General features: G+C 41.1%; 1 protein-coding gene across 1 annotated transcript in view; it reads left to right on the top strand.

The window, feature by feature from the left end:
- Positions 1-20,694, top strand: part of FBN2 (fibrillin 2) — a 174,773-nt gene that overhangs the window by 34,092 nt on the left and 119,987 nt on the right. The window contains exons 6-7 of the mRNA XM_030005074.1: positions 6,261-6,458; positions 20,161-20,286. Coding sequence (XP_029860934.1) covers positions 6,261-6,458; positions 20,161-20,286 — 324 coding nt within the window. The remainder of the gene's footprint in view (positions 1-6,260; positions 6,459-20,160; positions 20,287-20,694) is intronic.

Genomic DNA, 20,694 nt, shown 5'->3' with positions numbered 1-20,694 from the left:
GGGGTTGCTGTGACCCAAGTGCAGGACCCGGCACTTGGCCTTGTTGAACTTCATACGAGTGGCCTCGGCCCATCGATCCAGCCTGTCCAGATCTCTTTGTAGAGCCTCCCTACCCTCAAGCAGATTGCCCCTGCCTCCCAACTTGGTGTCATCTGCCAAGTTACTGAGCGTGCACTCAATCCCCTCGTCCAGATCATTGATAAAGATATTAAAGAGAACTGGCCCCAATACTGAGCCCTGGGGAACACCACTTGTGACCACCTGTCAGCTGGATTTCACCCCATTCACCACAACCCTCTGGGCTCGTCTATCCAGCCAGTTTTTTACCCAGCGAAGAGTGCACTTGTGTAAGCCATGAGACGCCAGCTTCTCAAGGAGTATGCTGTGAGAGGCACTGTCAAAGGCCTTGCTGAAGTCCAGGTAGATAACATCCACAGCCTTCCCCTCATCCACTAGACAGGTCACCTGGTCATAGAAGGAGATCAGGTTGGTCAAGCAGGACCTGCCTTTCATTAACCCGTGCTGGCTGGGCCTGATCCCCTGGTTGTCCTGCATACTCCATGTGAGCGCACTTAAGATGAACCGCTCCATAATCTTCCCCAGTACTGAGGTCAAATGATGGAATAGACTTAACAGTTCCTTCCTACTAATCTTTCTAGCACTCACAGACATGAAATACAGGATTTGTGGTAATACACTGCTCCAGCACTGCAGTCTATGTCCTTTTACCCTTCCAGAGCTTTTGCATAGGCTTTATGTAGGTGCAGGAGTACTGTTAGGCTTTACACAGAAACAGTTTTTTGGTATTAGGAGACTTCAGTTAAAATGTCAGTCTGTGCTTTCCCACGAAAAGAAAGTTAATGTTTTCATATTCTTCCAGATAACTTGCAATGAACCTTCCAACATGTCTGGTGCCTTTTTACTTTTCTTTTTCTTTATGTCTCACTTTTTCTCTTTATTTACCTGAGAAGAGGTAAAATTTTCATGGGCAGGCGTAGTTAGTTAACACAGTGTGAAACTGTGGAGGCTAAGACTGTGACAAAATTCAGATAGGAACTGGATCTTTACATGTGTACCAGAATAGGTTAATGTTTTGTCCTGAATGACAACAAATGGTAGGTGGGATGTTAAACATGGTGTTTCAGGTTTTGAGCTAGTGGGTGTTAGGCACCAGGAGGAAACTTAATGTGGCAGGCAGATTATCCCATGTCTACATACAGCAGGCTTTTTACACGTTCATCTGAATCATCTGGTTTTGGCCAGAGGTACAAGAAGAAAAACAAAATACATGGATATTGGACCATACCCACCCAACACTAGAATTCTGATGTTTCTAATCCTTGTGGCAGGCTTCCTGTCAAATAGCCTTTTTAAAATTACAGGTAGAATTAGAATAGACTTATAATTTTTTAGAAAGGAGTTAATGAAGAGATCCCAAGAACCATGGTAGTTGGATAGTCCCATTTGTGACTACAGAATACACACTTCTATGAAAGAATAGAAATGCTGTAGTATAGTTAGATTTAGAAGTCCAGTACGCTATTTCCAGGGTTTTTTCATGTTGATGCCAAGAAAAAAGTACTTCTTATTGAATTTAATTATATTAACAACTTGGGTTGTTGATAAGGTTGTCATTCCTGAAGTTGTGGTGCACATTGAATATAATTTTCTGAGGTTAAAAAAATGCAAAACACGCATGTGCTGAAAATCACTTTCTTTCACCAAAGCAGTTACCCTTTCTAAGCAACAAATGATGTATAACATATGTTCTAGCATATGTTCTTTCTGGCAACATTATTCCGACAGCAGTGCTGTGAAAGGAGCAAATGGAGAAACACCTAACAGTAAGACAAGAAAACCAGTATAGGAAAGATGATGGATTCATAAACTCGGGGGTTTTAAGGTCAGATGAACCATTATAATAATATAGTCTGACTGACTGTATAAAACGCCATAGAATCTCACATGGTAATTTCTGAATCAAATCCACAGCTTCATTTGAAACTACAAAGTATCTTCAGAATGGCATCTAGTTTTAGTATGTTTGCTTCCTGTAAGTAAAAATATACTATGTGACTAGAGTACTTCATGTAAACAGCTGCACTTTACTATTAGCCCAGACATGCCTGCCTTCACTGTATATTGTAAAACCTTACGTTTTCCTCTTAGCATATGAGACCAGCCGCTACTCACTCTGTACCTTTGGACTTCATTTTGGATAAACCAAATGGATAAAGATTTTTAAAAAGGCTACATTTGTTACGGATAATATTTTTAATTACAATACTATCTTAAACTATTCATATTACTGTAAAGCATGTTTCTGAAAGCTTAAATTATTCTTGTGACTCTTTGCATAATTTTTCCAGTTTTCCAGCATCTTGTTTGAAATGCAGTTGCCATAGGTGTGCAAAGAACCACTCTTGGCGGGTGCAGATAGCAGGTTACTTCCTGTTGCTATCTGGAAATGGTCCGCTGCTAGGTGTCTGCTTCTGTAGCCCAAAGTTATAAAAGCCACACATTCTGTTAGGAGCTCAGGATCTGTTGCTTCTATGTCATTATTCTGAAGTATCATTCAGGATCTCAGCATTTTGGCTTGAATTTAGTTTTATTTGTAAATCTGCCTGAAGGTTTAATAGTAGTTTCATTTGTTCTTCTACTGTTTAAGTTGCAGTAGTCAGAGTTTTAGATGCCCTCCTGCAAATTTACACTGATGGAAGTTGCTTGGTTATAGAACCTGAACACTATGATTTATGCATTCTCTGTTTATTAAGGCACAAGTAGGCACATATATATTGGTTTCCAGAGCATATGTTTCTTACTTAATAGGATATATTAAGCAATGGGTGTATTGGTATCACTCCTTGTATCTAACTCATTCATATTCTCTTGCACAAACACTCTCTGTACTCTGCTTATATTCTCTAATCTTTCTTTCAAACACACCTTCCAAAGTGAACTTTTCATTACTAGGGTTGACAGACTATAGGCATAATCATCTTGTGTCTTATGGGAAGGTAATAGAACTCAAATATAATTCCCAACTCAAGTTTAAGTTCCGGGTTTAATCTCGTCTGATTGAATCCCAAACTTCTTAACATGGGAGATCTTTGGCCAGACTATTACTATGGATCACCAACCATTAAACAGAAAAATATATAATTTGTACTTCTACTGTAATTGCTCCATGTTATCCAAAGACTGGTCCTACAAAAAAGTGTACCTTGGAGAACAGATGCTATAAAAATTCAATACTGTCCAGCAGAACTACTTATTTTCTGAATAGGAATTCCAAAGTGAGCTGGGATGTCAAGATTATCAGTCATGGTGAAGGCAGGCTTTGGGAATTTTAGAGATGCACAATAAATGATTGTTTGATTTCATTGTAGGGGGGCATTCCCCCCTGAAGAACTGGACTCTATTTGAGTGCATGGGGTAAGGAATGCTTGACCAGCCATCATGCTTAAGTTCTGCAGAGGAATTGCACATTGAGTAGCCCTCCAGGAATAGATCCATGCCTACCTGGGCGGCTGCAGAATACAACTTCAGAAGTAAGACAGGATTTGGTATTTCCATACAGATCTGTGTGGATGCAGAGATCATGTTCCCTTGCGCTACTGGAAATCTTAGTTTCTTCTGAGTGATTATATTTTATAATGGGACTCTCAGTGTTGCTAGTGGCTTGTAAACGGTCTTTTCAGGTTTACCCACATCCTTTTGCCTTTTTCAGCTTCATGTTTTTGGAGACTCTCATTCATGAGGAGTCTAAAATCAGTCTTAATTTTCAGGAAAGACTCAATCTTTGTTGATCTGACTGCAGTCATCACATGGGCAAAAATTCTGCAATGTGCAGCTTACAGTCAGACAATCAGCTCTCAATACACAGAGTAGACCACAGACTTTCCCAGGATCTGCCTATTATTTGTACTTCGGTCATTAATGAGATAATGAAATGAGTGGACTCTTTTTAATCATTTATTATATTAGCAGTGTCTATAACTTAGTTGACATTAGAATGGGAGTCTGCTCATTGAGCAGTAGTAAAAGCTTGTTCTGTGCATATGAAGCTCATTACTTTCACTATCTGACATAGAGAATGCTTTTACAGATTATATTAGGCAATAAATTATAATACAGCTATTTGCTAAAGAGTGCAATACTGTTTTCCAAGAATGAAACAGTGTCATTGAATTCAATAGCCAAATTCCCATTTGTTTTCACGGGTGTCAGGAATTAATTCCATTTCTTTCAGTTCTTAAATTCTGAGCAGTTCTGTTTTTGTTCTGATAGCAGGCTGACCATTGCTAATGATTTGCAAGTTAAAGGCAGTCTGTCACGTATTCCCCTCAATCTTTGTGACACCTGAGTAAACTTTATATGAAAGAAGTATGCAGTCATAATCTATGATGGAGTCTTTTTCTTACCCTTACCCGTTAACTAAAATCCAGACCAGATTACAGTGAGTTACTGGAATTTAAATCTGTGATGGTTGGAGTTTTTGTTTCAAATATTTATCATTCTCATATGAGGCTATAGCTTGATGAGATCAGTCTTCTGCTATCAGTCACCAGGGTCTGTATTTTATGTTAAAAATTCAGCTCTCAGCAATTTGGCAAGGGCCTTGGGCATAATTAAACTGAGACCACTGTAAAGCTGCTTGTCTTCCAGTATGTTGGATGAAAGATCACTGAAACCTTTTTCTGATGGACAGGATATTCTTTTTATAACGTACGTATTTTACTAAAAGTACTGTCTTTGTGGCTTGTTGGACACAGTGGAAGCTCAAAGGTGTAACTCTGAAGATTATTTTCTAATGAAAATCAAGAAAGATTAAAATTCGGAGTCCTTACCAAGTATTTAAGATCGTTAAATCTGCTTTTATTGTTAGACATTTTTGTTGTGGATACTTATGTGCTTGCTTAACTTTATTTAAAGTGAACAGCCCAGTTGAAATTAACTGCCAATGTGTATAAATAACTGTGTGCAAGTCTTTCCCAGACTGATAGCTGAATGAACCTTATCAAAGATCGGGAGCAGAACATGTATTTCTATTTGAGCTAGCTTATACTTTTAAGAGCCTTGTGTCTTAGTGCAAAGAAAACTTAATATGAGGTCTCACTGGGAAGATCATTTTCTCCCTTTCCAAACATGTCAAAGCTCTTATTTTGGTTCTTCAGGGTGGAAGTACCGAATTCTAGAAGGCATTAATTGTCCCATTTGTAGCTTGGTTGTGAGACCAATTGCACACTAATGAAAGTGTGCGGAAGGCAGCGAGTGACCCATGCATTGGTGTTGGAGTCTGTTTTCATTAGGAAAAAAACAAGAATAGGACAGGATGGCAGGGAGAGCAGCCATAACCCCACTGTTACGCCTTCTTTCACGTGACGGAGTCTGAGTGGAAGCTTTGGATTTTCTTCCCTTTTTTTCCCCCTCTTAAATTTTCCATAAGGATATGAAATCTGGCTTAGAGCAACCATCTGTTTCTCATTAGTTCCAGGAGAATTTCAGTTAATTGTTGTTCCCAGTTTGTGTTGCGTTATAAGGTCAAAAAATCTTTCTCTTTATACAGGTTGAACCTTAATGAGAAGTATTTACAGGAATTTGACTAGGAGTATATTTTCATATAGTTTGTATGCTATATGCAGTGTACTCAATATAGCTTGAATAGGTTGTATTATCTCATGTTATTCCTCTGAAAATAGATGGTGGTTTACCAATTAGTCCTCTGTAGGTAGCACTATTTTGCACTAAGAATTTCAGCAGGAATGTTGATTCTGTGATGGTTGCTGGCATGGACCTTGATCAATATGGAGTGAACAAATGTGTGGCTGGTGTGGTCTGTAGCTCCCTCCCATGAATCGCCATGAAGTAACTTAGGAACAAGAAAACCAGTTCCCAGTTGTTGTTTGCTTAATCTGGGTCTGCTCTTTTGCTTGCTTGCTTGTGTGTTTGTAAAACTCTTTCACTTATCATGGATTTTACTGGATACATTGTCAATGCACAGATCAGGTTTGGGTCCAGCTGCCTTTCATAACTTGTATCTATCAGAAAGAAATAAATTGAAAGATAAGAGAACCTTGTGAAAATCATTATCTTCACTGGAAGGTGTCATGCTACTTCTGCATGCAGTAACATAACTGAAATTTCCAGGTCCTCCTGGAATCTTCTTAATATACTTATCTACTGAACTAAAAATTGATTTCTTCTATAGTTACTAGTACAGTGTCTTGTGTAATACAGTGATCTTTCCTTTTTTCCAGATTACAGAACAGGCCCATGTTTCACACAAGTTAACAACCAGATGTGTCAGGGCCAGCTAACTGGAATTGTTTGCACAAAAACCCTCTGTTGTGCAACCATTGGGCGTGCATGGGGTCACCCCTGTGAAATGTGCCCTGCTCAGCCTCAGCCATGCCGTCGTGGCTTCATTCCTAATATTCGCACTGGAGCATGTCAAGGTAAGTCTTCTGGTTTAAATTGTGCATGACTGTTGTGTTGCTGATATGCATCTTGAAAACCTTGCAGTCCACTCTAAACAAAATCACTGTTTTTCTTGTGTGTTCTGTGTTTGACTTTTGATAAAATTTGCATATGCTTTGCTGCTTCCATGTTTTAGCTATTGTGCATATAGAACAAAACTCAAGTGCCTGGAAAAAATGAATGCCCGTCAAGGAGCCATAAATACAGAGCATGAAAAGGTCTGAAAGTCTGTTGAGCACAGCTGTCAGATACTGCAGTAGAGCACCAATCAGGCAACTGGCTTGTGTTGCTGTAGCCCATAACTAATATGTACTTCATTCATTCTACTGAAAAATTCACTATTTCTTGCTACTGAGTTGTTTGCTTTCTGAAGTGGTTGGGGGTTATTATATAGACCTTTTTTTTTAATTCTCATCATTTGGATGCAGCACGTAGTGAACCTTCTGGATGCTCTGTTTGGATTATTTGTACAGGGCTAGAAAAAATGCATGAGTAAGGAAGGACTGCAGTCTTCTATGTTTAGATTCATAAAATGTTTTGAGAAATGGCAAAGGCTTCTTGCCTTATCCAGTATCTCTTTCCACAATGGTAAGAGACTTGCTGCTCCTCCTTTCTGTTGTTACTGCAATCCATCTATCCTGAAAGACAGGTATCTGTTCTTCTGTAGCTGCTTGGCTAAATTTTAGAACAAACTGCATAAAGAATGCAATAACAGAGGATACTAGAACTCCCGAAGGAGAATGTACTACTTTTCTGTTACAGGCTGGCACACATGGTCACTTTGCAGGCTGTGTTGTCTTAGAACCTTCTCAAGAAGCAATGGAAATCAAGTAGGTGCCGTGGTCAGACCCTACGCCACTACCTATCCCTTGAAGGAATAAGGTTCAGAGTGCGAGGTACAACAGTCTGTTGTTGCGTTGATGTGCACGCTCCACCTTGTTTGAGCAAGAGGGCATCTAGTGCCAGTCTATTTTGTAGTATCATCTTGGCAGTGGCTTTCAACTGTGTGTTGACCAACATGAAGGATGTTCTGGCGCTGTTGGCCAGACATCCCAGTTGGACAACGGTATCTTTGATGATAATGTTAGTCTTAATGTCCCTATCTGGAATCAGCCGGTCAGGCACCAATCTCATCATAGATTTCAGCCATTGACCCATACTCATTTCTTCCCAAGTAGGTGTTTCTTGCTTTACCCAATAGTTATGCCCAGTTAAGGGGTGCAACATATGGGGCATCCATTTCTTAGGGCAAAACAGAAGGATACCTAGGGTGCAGGCGGCTGGCTGATAGGCATTTTCCCAGGTTTCATTTTTCCACCAGCTACGGTTGGGATAGGCATATTCATCACTACACAGCCATACCGTACCCTGGGGTGTCTGTACCACCATGAAAGCATTCTTTTCCCACATGAGTAAAGCTTTTGAGCTATGGTATGATTCTGGAGGGCCCACTTCTCTTGAGGTGGGTCAGTGAGTTTAAGCTCTTGGACCTTAGAGTAATTCACTGTGTGGGCCCACTTAGTTAGATTTCATTTTTCTCCTCAGTGCATGTACCATGGAACATCTTGTATTTGAAATCAAGGAATTTGAAATGCGCGTGGGAGTCACTGTTTTACCGCTTCTAAATTGAACCAATCAGTGTCCCACAGAGTACTGTTGCATGTTTCGCCTGGGTCTGTCATATCAGATTCTTGCATTGTATAGGAAACAGAGATGATAGGCTTTGATGCATTAAAGTGGGTTAAATTAAATCCACTGCTTGGAGTGGTCCAATCCCAGTCCCAAGTATGGGGGGTGGTGGTGGTGGTCCAGCCATCTACCCCTTCCAGGCAGCTTTTGGTGTCATTTAGGCTGAAGCGCGTGGGACCTGAAGCTAGATGTATACAACACACCTGGACACCTTCAGTGGTATTGAGGGGAACTGCTGTTTTGGAAATGTTTGCTATTAATTCCGATATGTCAATGCCTGAGCCAGAAAGGTGTGAAGGTGAGCTGTCAGCTGATGTCAGAGTGGCAATACAGGCAGAAAACAGACCTTCATTAATGCCCACATCTCACGCAAAATCCATTACCATTTGGAAGACTACATTACTTCTAAGCCCTGCCTGAGGGGAAGCATCTGTCTGTGGGGTGACATTAATGGCCATCAGGAAAAAAGAGACCAAGCCACTTCATATTGGCATGGTTCAGGCACCTGCAACACTGCTCAAAATGCAACTGGTTGGCCACATGCTACCAGCAGCAACCCTATACCAAGCCCTTCCAGAACAGAGCCTGGTCTAGCCTGTCACTGGGGGTAGTGTCATTTGCTGCCTTGGCCTTAGAGGTATGGTGCTGCATGCTGAACAGCTGCACCAAAAATTCAGAAAACCTACACAAACCCATACAGACCTGGTCATTAGGGGAAACCTCTCCACTCGCCCCAGTAAATCAACTAACACCACCCAGCATTCCTGCTATGGTAGCAATGGTCTCAGTGGAATACAAGGATTGTGTACCATACAAGTGAACCAGGTTATGCTGTTCTGAGTCATGAATTGATCCATGACGTTCCTGCAGAACAGAAAAGAAAACGGGTCTCAGTGGGGAAAGGCTTGACGGTTACCCCTGGATCCACTTGTGGGGAATTTTTAGGGTCTTGCTGTCAGGAGTCTGAATGCTCCAGGTGTTATTATGGATGCTCAGAAGAAGGTCTTGTTTAAGCCCTTCGGTGGGGTGATTGAAAGATACTGCTTGCCCAATCCGCAGGTCTTGAGGCATTCCCAGGGAGTTTGGCAAGGGCAGTCCAGCCAGAAAAGCCTTGCCAATTGGTTGACCACGTGTGCCCCAGTGGAAATTGATTTTGGCCAGGGCTGTCCACAAGCGGCTTCCCCAGTCAGGCTTGTTTCAGGTCAGGAACAAAAGCAACTGCAGCTCGGCAATGTCTCTTCATCAGGAAGATGCAACACCAGCCAGGCTGTGGGCACACTGAGAGGTTGGCCACCCACTCCTTGAACGTGAACACGTGCATGAGGAGAGATACCCAGCCTTGCCATTAAGACAGAGGGAAAACAAGAAATTTGGGCTCCAGTATCCATCAAACAAATAGGAAATCTATTACGGCCCAGGCCGATAATGACATGTGGATCCCCCTTGGTGTCCCGCTCAAAAAGTTTAAGCTACCATACCCAGGACAGCAGACAGGCTATGGGTGTTACTAGTTTTCCCCCAGTGGGGCGGCAGCATGCTGAACAGCATCTAGAGCCTCTCTGGCATCTTTATAAAATGGGTTGGCGAACAGGCGGTCTGCATCCTTGCCAAAGCAACCGTCTTCACGGGCAGCTTGGACCATGGCCTCTGAAACTGCTAGTGGGTTTCTTATGCATTAAACCTAGGTCTAAACCTTCCCTCCACAGCCTGGTTCTGAGGTCTTTCTCATCTCTTGTCCCACTTGAGGGTTTAACCTGAGGACCTTGTTTAAGGTTTCTGGCCTCTTTGGGGGCTTTTGGTTGGGTGACATCTTCATGGCACCCTATTGTTCTAGCCTTCTGTGTTAGTTGGTTTATGAACCATCCCCAGTTGTTTTGCCCATTTTGCATTGCACAGGTGGTACTAATTAAGACTAATTGAAGGCTGGGTCCCAACCTTTGTGTGACTGTTCTTAGTTTATGGAGGTTCGGGATCAGATATAATGGTGAGTCTGAAGCTTCCCCATTGTTGCTGCATCCCCTTTGATCAACAAACTGTTCAACAGCCAAGTGCACTAGTCCATTAGCCAATTCCTGAGCAGAGTGAGTGCAAATATGCAGTGGTTCTCCTTGCTCCAGTTTATGGACATCCCCTACCCAATAGCCAGCTTGGGCAGTCAGGGAACATAGTGCTCCCAGACCTAGACTGAGAAAGATGCCCGCTCCCCAGCCTCCCTCCTGACCTTCCTCTTGATCGAAAACTGTTTGATCACCTCCCATCTCATGAACTCCTGTGACCCACTGGATTGCAGACGCATCAGGCCGTTGACCAGACTTCCCCTGTAACTTGGCCAGATCAAGGTGGGGAGAGGCAGTGGTCTTAACTACATCCTGGGCAGGTCTCCGGTCTGTCCCCCCACTTGCCTCATGTTTGATAATGGGGAAGGCTCCTTACGCAGTATCATGACCATTGTCTGGCCAGTCACCTGGCTCTCCTCATTGGGGTCATCCCAAATGTCTCCATTCCAGTGCGCGGGATCATGTATTAGGGCCTGCGGTTTAAGGGCATCCGGAGTCCCACCCTGTTTCTCCAAGTTAGCACTGACCATCTGTACTACTCTATCTTCTAATCTCTTCTCATTTTCTCTATGTTTCTGTAAAGTTAGACCTTGCAGCATCAGCTGCATCTCTTGCCTTTGCACCTTCTCTTGTAACCTTTCAATGTGAGCAAGCAGGTCTCTCTTTTTGTCTTCCCATTGCTTCTTTTCATTACGACTGGCGTGATAGCATGCACCTAACATCTTACAGATGACGCCTTTATCTTTTCCATCTTTTAACTTTTCCTTGTGCCAGGTCCGTGTGGCTTTTCACCCGGTCCCGCTCGGACCGGTGGTCTCAGTCCCCAGCATTGTCAAACTGGGGCCCGGGGGGAGAAATCCCATGCTTACCTCAATAAACCTCGACCCTGTTGTCCTCGGGCCCTGCTCGCTGCGCCATTTTGTGCCACAGCCAGGCCCTCTGCTACTTTCTACCCCCTGAAGGAATAAGGTGCCGAGTCTGAGGTACAGAGCAAGGTCTATCAGGTTAAGGCGCTGATAAGTAGGTAACAGTTACACCACCCTGCGCGTGCGGACTGTTCTGCTTCTATTCCAAAACTCCTTACAATCTACCCAATGGGTATCACTCAGTTCCCAGGAAAGTAGCCCTACCCGGCCTCCCGAGTGCGGGGAGAGCTCCGAGGCGCGGGCCCGCCCGTCCTCGGGAGCGCTTGAACCGGGCTCTCGGGGAGCGATTCGTGCAGCCTTCCTCCTGCTGCCTCTGCTCACCGCCTGGCGGCGCCACTGCGCCGCTGCCGGGCGGGCTCGGGCCCCGCCGAAGGGAGGGCGCGACGCCGACCGAAGCACCGCCGCGCCGCCGGGGTCGCCTCCCCGCGGGGCGTTACATCTGCTAACCGCGCGGGGTAAGGGTGCTGGTCGGGCCGAAATCGGGTGCGGCGGATCGACGCGGTCCTTTGAGTTCCGATTATGACCTGCATAACTAAATGAATTGACAAAGGGAGCAAAACCTTTTTGATCTGCCAATCCCCAGTCGATCTGGGGATAAACAGAGGTTCAAGTCACTTGGGGTGACAGATTTTGTTTGTTTGTTTGTTTTGTGTGTTTTCTGATTTCACAAAGTGTCTATGTACTGTTCTGTCTCTGTGTGTCTGTACCTTATGGCTTCCAAAATCCGTGTGAGGCAGCACACACAGGATACTGCAGGCGTTGCATGCGCAAGTGGATCTCTGTCTTAGCAAAGTGATAAAGCTGACTGGAATGACCTGCTCTAAATTTTTATATAGGTGATTCCTTGTAGTGCTGGACAACTTTGTACTTTAATTCCCTTTTTACAGAATAACGAAAAGCATGCAGTAGCAGGATTTGTTTGTGTGTATGTATGTGTTACCAAGAATTTCTTCTAGGTAATTCAGAAAAAGGGCTTTGACACTGTCTCCCACAAGCTCTTGATGCACAGTCTGGATGAGCAGTCAGTGAGGTGGATGGAAAGCTGGCTGAATGGCCGGGCCCAGAGAGTGGTGATCAGCAGTGCAAAGTCTAGCTGGAGGCCAGTGACTAGCACTGTACCCCAGGGGTCAATACTGGGTCCAGACCTGTTCAGCATCTTCAGTAGTGAGCTGGATGATGGGGCAAAGTGTATCCTCAGCAAGTTTGCAGATGGCATCAAACTGGGAGGAGTGGCTGTTACGCCAGCGGGTCATGCAGTCATCCAGAAGGACCTTGACGGGCTGGAGAAATGGGCTGACAGGAACCTCATGAACTTCAACAAAGAGAAGTGCAAAGTCCTGCACCTGGGGAATAACAGCCCCAGGTGCCAGTATTGCTGGGTGCTGATGATCTTGAAAGCAGCGTCGCAGAAAAAGATCTGGGGGTCCTGGTAGACAGCAGGTTGAACATCAGCCAGCAATGTGCCCCTGCAGCAAAGAGAGTTAATGGTATCCTGGCCTGTCGGAAAAGAGTATTGCCAGCAGGTCCAGGGTGGTGATCCCTCCCCTCTCCTCAGCACTGCTGAGGCTGACCACACTTGAGAGTGCTGTGTTGAGTTCTGGGCTCCCCAGAACATGAGAGAGATAGAGCTACTGGAGAGAGTCCAACAAAGGGCCACAAAGATGGTGAAGGGACTGGAGTATCTCTCCTCTGAGGAAAGGCTGAGTGAGCTGGGACTCTTCAGCCTGGAGGAGAGAAGGCTCAAGAGGATCTCATCAGTGTATACAAATACCTGATGGGAGGGTACAAAGAGGACAGAGCCAGTCAGTGGTGCCCAGTGAACAGGACAAGAGGCAATGAGTGCAAACTGAAACACAAAGAACATCCTCCTAAACATCAGGAAACAATTTCTCACCGTGAGGGTGGCCGAGCATTGGCACAGGTTGCCCAGAGAAGCTGTGGAGTCTGCATCTTGTCCAGACAGCTTTTGAATGTCTCCCATGATCCTTGGCAACCTGCTGTAGGTGTCCGGGCTGGAGCAGGGTGGTTGGACCAGATGACCTCCAGAGGTCCCTTCCAACCTTAACCAGTCTGTGACTCTGAAAAACATCCTGGTTCAGGCAGCTTCTGTTGCTCGTGGTGTTATGAAAAATTTCAGAAAAATTACTCTTTTACTGCTTCAGAAGAGGCTAGGTAATGTCCTCCCTTTCTCACTTTTATTTCACTATTCCTTCTCTTTCAGTCTTCTCTGCGGCCCCACGTATTGCAGCATTATTCTTAGGGCTGCTTTCCCCTACACTGCATCATAGTTCAGTGGCTTAAAATTGCACAAATCTAACAAAATCTGTTGTTTGGCTGGATTTCTACTTCAGGTCTCCTCCATAAGAGTTCTTGGTAAGAGCCCTCCATGAACATGAGTTGTAAAATTGAGAGAAAATCAAGATGATCTAAGATTTTTTAATTTTAGAAATTAAAACTTGATGAAACATCTTTTTGCATTTTTCCTTCAGTTTTCATTCACACAGGGGTATGGTTTACCTGAAACTACAACTGAAGCTGTTAGCTCAAATTCACTCATGTGGAACTCCTCACAGCATTATCTTAACAAAGGCATCTATTTTATTTAAAATACTTAGATTAGTTTTAAGCAATAATAAATCCCTTCATTTTTCTGAATTTCAAATATTTGCTTTCCTGTTTTTCTGTGCTTACGCTGCTTAAAGCATCCAGATTATACTGATGAGAAATATTTGATGGTGCTTTTCCTCGTATGTCAGAAATAGGCCTCTGTCTGCCTATAACAGCTTATGTTTTACTGTTAATCTTGAAGTGATTAGTATGCTTTAGACATTCTTTTCATAACAATGTCATAAACAGAAACTGTACTGAAGGCATGCACGTTGGTTACAATCTCCAAGTCAAACTCCTTTGTATGATGAAGATCTTGGCCAGATATAATGAATTCTTAAAACTTCTCTGCCAAACTGATCCTGGCATAGCTTCTGGAGCTTCATTTAAATTATGTGAGAGATCAGTAGAGCTCTTTAGCATCTGTGCCTACAATACTGTGTTTTCTTTTTCTGCCTGCTTATTCTGTGTGGCAAATATTTTTAAGTTATGCAGTTAACATCATCGCTGAATTCCACTGGGAAGCATAGAAACAATGGGATGGATGAAGAAAGGAAGTTTAAACAGCCATCATTTTTGCTACATTTTGGCATATTATTGCTATATAGGAAGATCTGATTATATTTATGTCAGCAGGAGTTAGCATGTGATGTTACAAGATGACAGTAAGGCACAAACAGATGAAGAAAAGTTAGATTTTCTGTGTGGAAAATGAGAGACAAAGAAATTCTTTGTTCCACAAATCATTGTCTCTACTTCCAACAGTTGAGGCAGTCCTTTTTAAGCTCTGAGTACTGGTAATTCCTCCTCACCTCAGTTCTGTTGTGTTTCCAGGTTGATAATAGCATGTTGTCCCGAATTATCGCACCACTCTACTGGAGGAAGGGACTGAATGTAGCACTTGACACTGTGGAGACACTGTTTACCTTTCCAAACTCCATGGTAGGGTACATAGTCTGTAGAAATAAGCTGCAGAATTTCGCTACAGCTAGGTATGAAAATTTTGGAAGAAAGCAATACAGCAGTGTTGTTCACAGGGGGTCAAAACCCCCTCCAACAGTCAGTTAAAGTAGAAACTCTAGGAGGGAGCCAAGGGGTATGCTGAACAGACAAACTGGGACTGAGGTACTTGCTACTACACTGCAATACAGCAAGGAAATATAACCAACTCTTAAAATTTCTGTGCCAAAATCATCCTGGCAGAGAAAGGTGAATGGAGAGTTTAATCCAAAAAGAAGGAGTAAAAAGTGGTAGATCTGTGAGTTGTGCACAGACAGAAGCTGCAATAATGATAGCAGGTATGACTGCACAGAGGTAAACTGAAGAAGAAAATAAAGGGTTCAAGATGGAGCTCTGTGGAAGATGCTACAAAAATTTTAACAGGAGAGGGGTATCAGAAATTCAGGAAGCAGTTGTTCTCCAAGTCTGGTAACTCCTATCTGAGGAGGCTTCATTTAATGAAATAGGAAGGTCAGATGAGACTGGCATTAAATATTTTCTCTGAGGGTTTTAGAAACAAATACAGGAATCTGGCTAATGCTTTTCAATGCTTTTCTTTCTGCTGATGACATCGGATTTACAGAGACTTTTATTAGAGGAACACAAAACCCCTTGGTATTCAGTAAAACTGTTTCTTTGTCACATATTGATTAGACCAGACTCAGTCCACACTTCGAATGCTTGGCATTTTTGAAGTGAATGCTTACATCAGCAGATAGCCTAGTTAGGGAGTTGATACCAGCAAGTCGAAAACAGTAGAACTTGCAAGCCTTACTGTTGGAAAATAGGTCATAATGTCAGTATGTGTTAGATGTCAGAGTGTGACAAGGTTTAACTGCTGAATATGAATTTGCTCCTACTCTTCACAGGATGTGCATGTGGCAATCTTAGTGTATCTTAAATGGCTCTTTAGCACCTTTTCAGGATTAATTATGTTCTCTGAGTAATGTGCTTGTATAGAACATTGTGGTAGTATTGTTACTTCATTATTACCATGAACAGCCTTTAAAAAATTAAGAGAGGCAAAACCAATCAAAATTCAAATTGATGGGTTTTGTTGTTTGGGTGTTGTTTGGTTTTTTTTCCCCCCAACAGTTTCTACTCAGTCATTGTTTAAACAGGAATTGTAGCTGTTCAGACATCCCTCTTCCCAAGAATTCAGGCAGGAGAACTTAAATGTTCCACTTGAAACTACGTTGTTGCCATTGCTACTTGGCCTTAGGAATAACATAATGGCAGAAATCCTGTGTTGGACTTTTCTCAGTTACTCCCTGCATTCCTCAACACTCCATTTCTCAGCTACACCCCTTCCCTTCAGACAGTTAATTTTTTGTACTAAGGAGAGAAAAATAGTCCTGGATGAATAGCTTTTGAAAATATGAAGGTTCTTCCTGCTACCATTGCTGACGTTCTTAAGTATATATAGCCATTACAGAAGATAATATAAAAAAAATCTGTTCTATAGTAGGAATATACTGTACTGAATATTAAAGGAACTGATACGGACTTTAATGAGTGATAGATGATAATTTTTAGATAATCTAGAGTTTGGAATTAATGTGTCTGGTTTATTGATGGTATTAACAGTGTCCTCTAGGATCCTGTCCTGCTGTCATGAAAATAAGTATTGAAACAGAAAGAAAAGCTTCGTATTATTTCTGTTGTATGTTTGTATTTGTTGTATTTCTGTTATCTAGGATGTGGAGGAAGAACCACCAGTTTTCCATTGTATTGACAACTATTTTACTTTTTAGTTCCCACATGGCGAATCTATTGCAAAGAAACTCCTCATACATATTATAGGTAGAATTCAAGAGAAAATTTGTATTTGGGTAATTGTTATTACTGTTGTTGTAAATAAAAAGTGCACTCTCCAAAATTTGTGTATAAAATCTGAGAGGATTTATTCTTCCTGAGCTTTCTGGTTCTTCAGAGTTTTTTGATAAACAGTCCACTCATCAGAAAGGGAAGCTGAGTTTGGCTGTGTTTTCAAAGGTACTTGTTTAAAGTTAGCTGTGCAAATCCTGCAGGCATTTTGCAGAGAAAACTCTGCGAAAGCGAAGAACCTTTCTTCACTTGCCAGATATTATCAAGCCTATGAACACATGGAAACATTCTACCTAATCTGTAGCACATTGAGCCTCTGTATTCAGAACTGTATCTAAAGAGTTATTCATCTAATTTTCTGTTTATGGCAAAAAGTTTATTGTGTTAATGTGGTTGGGGTTTAAAAGCGTGAGTAAATGGATAATTAATAATGACAAAACTCCTGTGTGGCTTAGCCTGACTGTCAAAGATATAAGAAAGTAAATAAAAATATGCTTCATTTCAAATTTGTTGTATTTTCAGAAAAAAAAAAACCTTATATCTTAAAATGGCATTTAGGAAACAATTAATAAAATACGCCTTTTTAAGAAAATACTTTTGCCCTTTCTGACTTTTCTCAATTCCAAAACACTAACAATATATTAAAACAAACTTGGGTTTTCATCAAAGAGTGATACTGACCAAAAAAAGCATCACGCTTCTAGTGTGTATATGTTTTTAAGCTGACAGTGAAGTTGGATATACTTCCTCTCTTTACATTTAAATATGACTTAAAATAGTTAGCACGTAAGTCCTCACAAATTAAGATCGGTATTAGCACAGAAAAGCAAGATAGTGCATGTGATTCAAAGATTTGCACCTTTCATAGTGATACCATTTGTGTTTTCTTCACTGGACAAGCACTGCACTGTGTTGCATAATTGGGATCGACTTTTCGGACTTCAGCAGAGCTTGAGATTTATTTGTCCTTTTAAAACCATAGGATTGGACTTGAAAGAAATAAATGGAATCAATAGATCTTAAAATTCTGTTCACTTCAGGGCTTCAGTGATACCTTTTCTGTTTCTGGAAAGTATTAATTTCCTGGTGGTACTACCATTTATTTACTATTACTTGACATATTTGACTTACAAAACTGTGAAAGATACTCAGTGGTTATTTTTAACCACTGATCTGCTGACACAGTTGGCTTAATTTAAATAACCATTAGTAAATGACACAAGGCACAGGCATACTCCATGTGATGAATGCATTTTGAGGCCCAAGGGTCAAAATACAAATGCCATATTAGTTCTACTCAGAAGGGAGCTACTGGGTGAGCTGGGTGTGAATAAATGATGGAACCCATCTTCTGCCTAGATGTTGCTAAATCATGTCCAAATTCCTTAAAATACTTCAGAGATGAAAAGTTTTTTAGGTAAACTAGATTGCACCAAGCACTAATTATTTGGAAGAAAAATGCTTGCAGAAAGTTTATACCTCTGATAACGTCTTTAATCCATTTACAATTTAACTGTTGCATTTGGACACAGTACTGTGCTGACTAAATCAGTACTGATTCAGGAACTAAATGCAAACTTCTCCAGCAGATGTACTTAAAACCAAGTCCAGTGGTTAAAAAAAAAAAAAAAAATTAAAAAAATTTCCTTCTTCCTTGACTGTGAGCAATTATACCTGCTTAAATGAAAAAGCAGGTGAATGGACAAGGCATGTATCATAGGTTTTATCTACAGCACAAACACCAGGAGTAACAAAAACTGAGGAAGTACTATAATCCACATACTCAGGTGGAATTTAAGTGTCTTGTAAGGGCTTAGAGATAATGAACATCCTCCTGAAGAGGAGTACTGTATTCTACTATTAATATGTTTGTCCTACCCCCTCTGTATCTTGGTGTTCTCTACATTCGTAGAAGTAAAGAGCTGGTTGTGGAAGGGAAAAGGTAGAGAGAAAGAAAATGAACATGAATGTGAAGAAGAAAGAGATACTTTCTTCTGCATCTTAAATAAAGTTTACCAGCTGCTTCATTTAATAATGCACGTAAGCTAACAGGAGAACTAGAAGTGGAAAATAGGGTAATGGTTAAAATTCTTTGTTTATTTGGCACTAATGAAAAATCTGGAGAAAGAAACATGAAAAATATTGTTCCTAAATGCTTTAAAAATATAGTAATTGTAAATAGGTATTTTAATCATAATGGAGAAAGGAGTGAAATAAAATTGTGGGTTTTTTTAAATAGGCAGTGTATTGCTTTAACTCTATAATTGATTTCTATACTTAATTGTAATTCAAGAGGAGAAAATATAATGAAATTGACCTCTGCACAGAAGAAACTCTTTGGAAGCCTTGTGGCTCCCTTTTCTACAATGTGCAAAGGACACTTTCCTTTATTTCTATTTCACAGTGTGGAGAACTAGCTAAATCAGTTGATTTTTGCCTCTTCTGGGAAAGGGCAAGCTTTGACAAGAAATACTACCTGAAATCTCACAGAAGAGCTTCTGCAGGTTTTGGAACAAATCTTCCAAGCCTTCTCTCCTTTATGAACATATGGATGTATGTGAAATTTTGTTGTGAAGGAATTAGTATGGTTGCTTAATTCTGAACTCTCTGATAGCTAAAGATTAACTGAACTTTTTAAAAGAGCTACTGAGAAGCTAAATACACACATATAATATGTATATCATGCACTAGTCTAGAGCCTGTCCTCCCTTTCCTTGTGTGCAAAGAATTTCAATCTGCTTTAGCACTGGTTATTTCATAGAGGCCTCTATGATCCTTGTTATTACTTTGACTGCCCATTTGTACTTACACATTGAGTCATGTGATAGTTTTGTATAAAAACCTACAGAAATACAGGATGGTTTATGTATAAACAAATGAGGGTGGGGAACAAAAAACCCAACACAATTTGAACTGGAAATAGCACATAATAAAATACAACAGGAAGTTACTCAAAGTAAGATGTAGAGCAAAAATGGCAATATATTTTCTAAGAGCATTTATTTAACATTGGCATTCCAGCCTAAAGAAATCTATGCAATTCTAGTCCTACTTATTACTTCAGTAAATAAAGTTATGAAAATCATTTGCCATACAACTTAACCTGGCTGAATAGCACCTATTTTCTATTGACAGGAGTAGTTTGACTTCTGTCCAGAAAGAATATCCTGCAAGAATTATCATACCTAGTTAAGGTGGACAGGAGGGTAGTCCATACGTACAGGTAGACATCCTTTCAAAATAAGAATCTGCGTTTTGTAATGGACATATATAAGGAGCAATCTGAGGGCATGGGATACCAACAGTAAGTTGTACATATTTGACTTAAGTACACTTCTTAAATATTTATAGCTATGTAAGTCATAAGTCAACACATGTAATACATTTTTAGCTTATATGGGATCAAATACAACACACATGAAGGTCTGAATCATGTTGCTGCTGTTATATCTTATATTGGTGCTGAAGTGGAGAAATATGCTGGGGTTTGCTGTGATTATTTTTAAGAGACAGAGCTCTCTGTCTATCAGCAAAAGCCATGATGAATGTCAAGTAATCCTTTTTTGTCTTTGTAGATGTTGATGAATGCCAGGCTATCCCTGGAGTCTGCCAAGGAGGAAATTGCATTAATACAGTAGGTTCCTATGAGTGCAAGTGTCCTGCTGGTCACAAGCAGAATGAGGCAACTCAAAAATGTGATGGTAAGTGATGTTGTCAGAGAACATACCCCAAAAGTGGCTAAGTAAATCATTAGAGCACTTTAGTAATGAAAGAAAAGGTTCTGAATAGTTGGTATCTGATCTGAACAGACATAACATCATTGTAGTGTGCTTTTTGTTTCTTCTTCACAGCATCATCCTTTTCTACTTTGCTGTTCATATTTTGCATTAGATGTTTTTTTCTGTCTGTCTCGTGTGGGTAAAGACAGTCTTTATCCTGTTTCAAAATTTAGAACTATTGATGAAGGCTGCATCTGTGAGCAGCATATAACTGCAACTGAGGTATTAGGATTCTGTTTGTTTTCTCAAAAATGTCCAAAATACTCTAGTACAGGTAGGTATTTTCAGCCTACTGACTACAGTGTGAAAAGCAGATCTGGAATTTTTGTA

The sequence above is a fragment of the Aquila chrysaetos genome, chromosome Z (genome assembly GCF_900496995.4).
Source record: "Aquila chrysaetos chrysaetos chromosome Z, bAquChr1.4, whole genome shotgun sequence".
Taxonomy (NCBI): Eukaryota; Metazoa; Chordata; class Aves; order Accipitriformes; family Accipitridae; genus Aquila; species Aquila chrysaetos.
Note: the sequence above shows the minus strand (reverse complement) of the source record. Positions and strands in the feature narration are given on the sequence as shown.